General features: G+C 61.4%; 1 protein-coding gene across 1 annotated transcript in view; it reads left to right on the forward strand.

The window, feature by feature from the left end:
• The window catches only part of SCARA3 (scavenger receptor class A, member 3), a 37,358-nt gene that overhangs the window by 29,654 nt on the left and 4,125 nt on the right, over window positions 1-3,579 (forward strand). The window contains exons 5-6 of the mRNA XM_012724804.1: window positions 194-292; window positions 1,041-2,084. Coding sequence (XP_012580258.1) covers window positions 194-292; window positions 1,041-2,084 — 1,143 coding nt within the window. The remainder of the gene's footprint in view (window positions 1-193; window positions 293-1,040; window positions 2,085-3,579) is intronic.

Consider the following 3,579-nt stretch of genomic DNA (forward strand, 5'->3'; position numbering starts at 1 on the left):
TGGGTGGACAAATAGAGTTTTTAAGGGATGTGAAACCAGTTCTGGCCCTAAGAAGACACCTCTTCCCTTATACCTACTAGGAAGCCTCACAGAAGAAGGATGAGTGGCTTTGGGGTGATTAAGATGCAGCACCCAGCTGTCGTTTCTCTGAGCTAAGACCCTACCCAGCTTCTCATCTCTTTTTCCCCTACAGTTTTCAGGAAAGTGGACTCTCTCTCTGAAGACATCTCCCTGGCCCAAGCCATTTATGACAAGAAACTTGTCTCTATGCAAGAAAATCTCCAGGGCTTGGGTATGTGTCCAGCTGAGCTGATGACTGTGGGTGGAAGGCCAGGGTTCCCCCAGGAGGGGTGTCTAGAGCGAGGCAGTGTTCCCCAGACACGGCTCCCTGCGGCCCTGTCCAGCAGTGGACAGTCCAGCCCTAGCCAGGCCTGTAGGTAGAGAGAGACAGAGAGGGCCATTCCCCGGGCAGCCTCACAGACCTGAGGTGATGTTTGGGGGCTACCAGAGCGTCCTGTCAAGCCCTCCCTGACTTAGCACTTGGCCCACGCAGGCTGCTCTTTACCTCCCGCTTCAGCCGGGGACGTACCATCCTGAGCATGAGACAGAAAGAGCCAGAAGAGCAGGTTTAGAGGTTGTTCTGCTCGGGAGGGGAGAGAATGTCCCGCCACCAGCTGCTCGCTCTCATCGACCCTGGGGAGAGAGACCCTGGCCCATCTTCTGCCCATCTGCTGCAGAAGGGCCAAGTAAGAGGAGGGGGGGCCTCTTGGTGACCCCAGAGACCTCGCCTTAGCGCTTGCCGGCGAGAGGGCGGTATCCTGGTTCCGACTTTCAGATCAGACTAAAAACGCATAGAAGAATCCAGATCTCACAGACGTGGCCGGGCTTTTCCAGAAAGTTCTGCCTGGCGGGATGTGGGAGGGGCGGGGCTGGGATGTGCCGGCCGCCCCCTGTGCTGTGAGGGCGCCCACAGAGGCGCCTCAGCTGCTCGGGCCCCGGCCCTCCCGCCACTCAAAGTGTCGCCCCTCTCTCCCCCAAAGATCTGAAAGCTCCCAGCAACTGCTCTTTCTGCCACGAGGCCGGGCAGCTGGGGCAGGACATCAGGAGCCTGCAGCAGGAGCTGGCGGGGATGCAGAAGACGCTTCTGGCCCAGGAGGCTCAGCTGGGCCAGGCCGCCCAGACGCACGAACTGCTGTCCACCACCACCAGCCGGCTGGCCCGGGAGACGGGCAGCTGCTCCTTCTCCATCCACCAGGTCAACCAGTCTCTGGGGTTCTTCCTGACGCAGGTGAGGGGCTGGCAGGCCACCACGTCCGGCCTGGACCTCTCGCTCAAGGACCTCGCCCAGGAGTGCTACAGCGTCAAGGCCGCCCTGCAGCAGGTCAACTTCACGGCGGGGCAGACTTCCGAGTGGATTCACGGGATCCGGCGGAAGACGGACGAGGAGACCCTCACCCTGCAGAAGGTCGTCACCGACTGGCAGAACTACACCCGGCTCTTCGGCAGCCTGCGCGCCACCTCGGCCAAGACGGGCGAGGTGGTCAAGAGCATCCAGGCCGCGCTGGGCACCTCCTCGCAGCGCATCAGCCAGAACTCCGAAAGCGTGCACGACCTGGTGCTGCAGGTCATGGGCTTGCAGCTGCAGCTGGACAACATCTCGTCCTTTCTGGACGACCACGAGGAAAACATGCACGACCTGCAGTACCACACACGCTACGCACAGAACCGCACGGCGGAGCGGTTTGAGACCCTGGAGGGACGCATGGCCTCCCACGAGATCGAGATCGGCACCATCTTCGCCAACATCAACGCAACCGACAGCCACGTGCACAGCATGCTCAAGTACCTGGACGACGTGCGGCTGTCCTGCACGCTGGGCTTCCACGCGCACGCCGAGGAGCTGTACTACCTGAACAAGTCCGTGGCCCTCATGCTGGGCACCGCCGCGCTGCTCCAGGAGCGCTTCGGCCTGCTCAGCGCCCGGCTGGACTTCAACGTCCGCAACCTCTCCATGGTCATGGAGGAGATGAAGGCGGTGGACATGCGGCACGGGCAGATCCTTCGCAACGTCACCGTGGTGCGAGGTGAGCGTGGGGGCGGCCGGGCGACCCGCACCCCGGGGCCCCCGGGACCGAGCGGGTGCTTGGGCGCAGCAGGCCTCACTGAAGTGGGCCCGGGGGGGCCTGGACATGCAACCGTGAGCCAAAGGGGGCCCTCAAGTAACGGCATGGGGTGTTTTTTCTCGTCAGCATTACAACACAGCAAGGTTGATGGCCATGTTGTTCGAGGGCCTGCTGTACTGATTATGGCAACATCCTGGCAGGTGACCCGACCCCAGAAATGCTGGGGTTGGGGGCAGCTGACCGTGAGCAGCACGGACGGGCCACAGGGGTCCAGGCAGTTACGAGATCCTCTCCTAGCCAGATACGCGCAGGGCGGTCCTGCAACATGGGTCCCCACCTGCGATCTTCTGTAGACCACTCCTGTGAGACTACAGGATAGATGGACATGGTGTAACTGTGTCCACAGCTTACCCAGAAGGCTTCCGCCAACCAGTTAGGTTTGGGGGAGCTCAAATTCATGCGATCAGATTTTTGACTGCAGGGGGGTCGGCCCCCCCAATGTTGGACTGGGCTTGCAAACCTGTTTGAGCAAGGTGTGAGGGCTCCTAACTTGTTTACCATAGGAATCTGGGTTTGTATTTCTGCATTTGTTGAGTTGGGTCCATATAGAGAAATAGGCAGGCCTGGTCTTGGGAACCCCGTCTTTTCTCCCCGCCTCCCCCCGCAGCCCTATGCCCCCAGATGCTCTTCACCCTGACGCCCTCTTCTCGTCCCACCTCACGCCATGCCTCCTGCTCTAGCGATGCCTTCGCAGAGAAACAGACCAGCAGGGCAGACAGTGAGATTCAGTTGGTCCTGGGGTCAGAGGCCGACGCTCAGAATCTGCCAGCCGATGTCCTAGCTGAGCTCCAGCTCGGTGAGGCAGCAGAAGGCCCGCTCAGGCTCTTGGCCCTTGCTGGACTCGAAGGAAGGCTCTACCCCCAACTGTCCTCGTCCACAGAGCCTGGACGGTGCGGGCTCGCCTCCACGGGCCCCCTTCTCCCTGGGGTACTGGCCGTGGCCTCTCTGCAGAACCCCAGAAGGGCAGCATCTTGGTGCCCATCTGACCGGCACTGTGGCTGGTCTACGGCGAGTGGCCCCCGGCAGCCAGGTGCAGGCTCTGCACAGTGGGCCTGGGGCCAAAGAGAGCAAAGACAGATCTGGCCACCCAAATGGCCACCCAGTCCCCAAGCCCAGGCCAGTGTGCTCTTTCTGGTTCCTTCTACCCTGCAAGCTCCCTGTTGCTTTGGATGGTGGCAAGCCGTGTTGCCATCCTGCATGGGCACTACCCCACCCATGGGTGGGCAGGGTGGGTGCCCCAGAAGCCTTGGTTCGCTGTCACCACCACCCCACGCCCAGAGCAGACCACCCCCTAGTCCCAGACATGCAGTCAGCTGTGGCTGCGTCCCAGTGTGCCCAGAGGGGCTAATTACAACCTCTGCTTCCTGAGTAATTACGGCCTCTCCCTCCCCCCCAC

Source organism: Condylura cristata, unplaced genomic scaffold (genome assembly GCF_000260355.1).
Source record: "Condylura cristata isolate star-nosed mole 26May11 unplaced genomic scaffold, ConCri1.0 scaffold00014, whole genome shotgun sequence".
Taxonomy (NCBI): domain Eukaryota; kingdom Metazoa; phylum Chordata; class Mammalia; order Eulipotyphla; family Talpidae; genus Condylura; species Condylura cristata.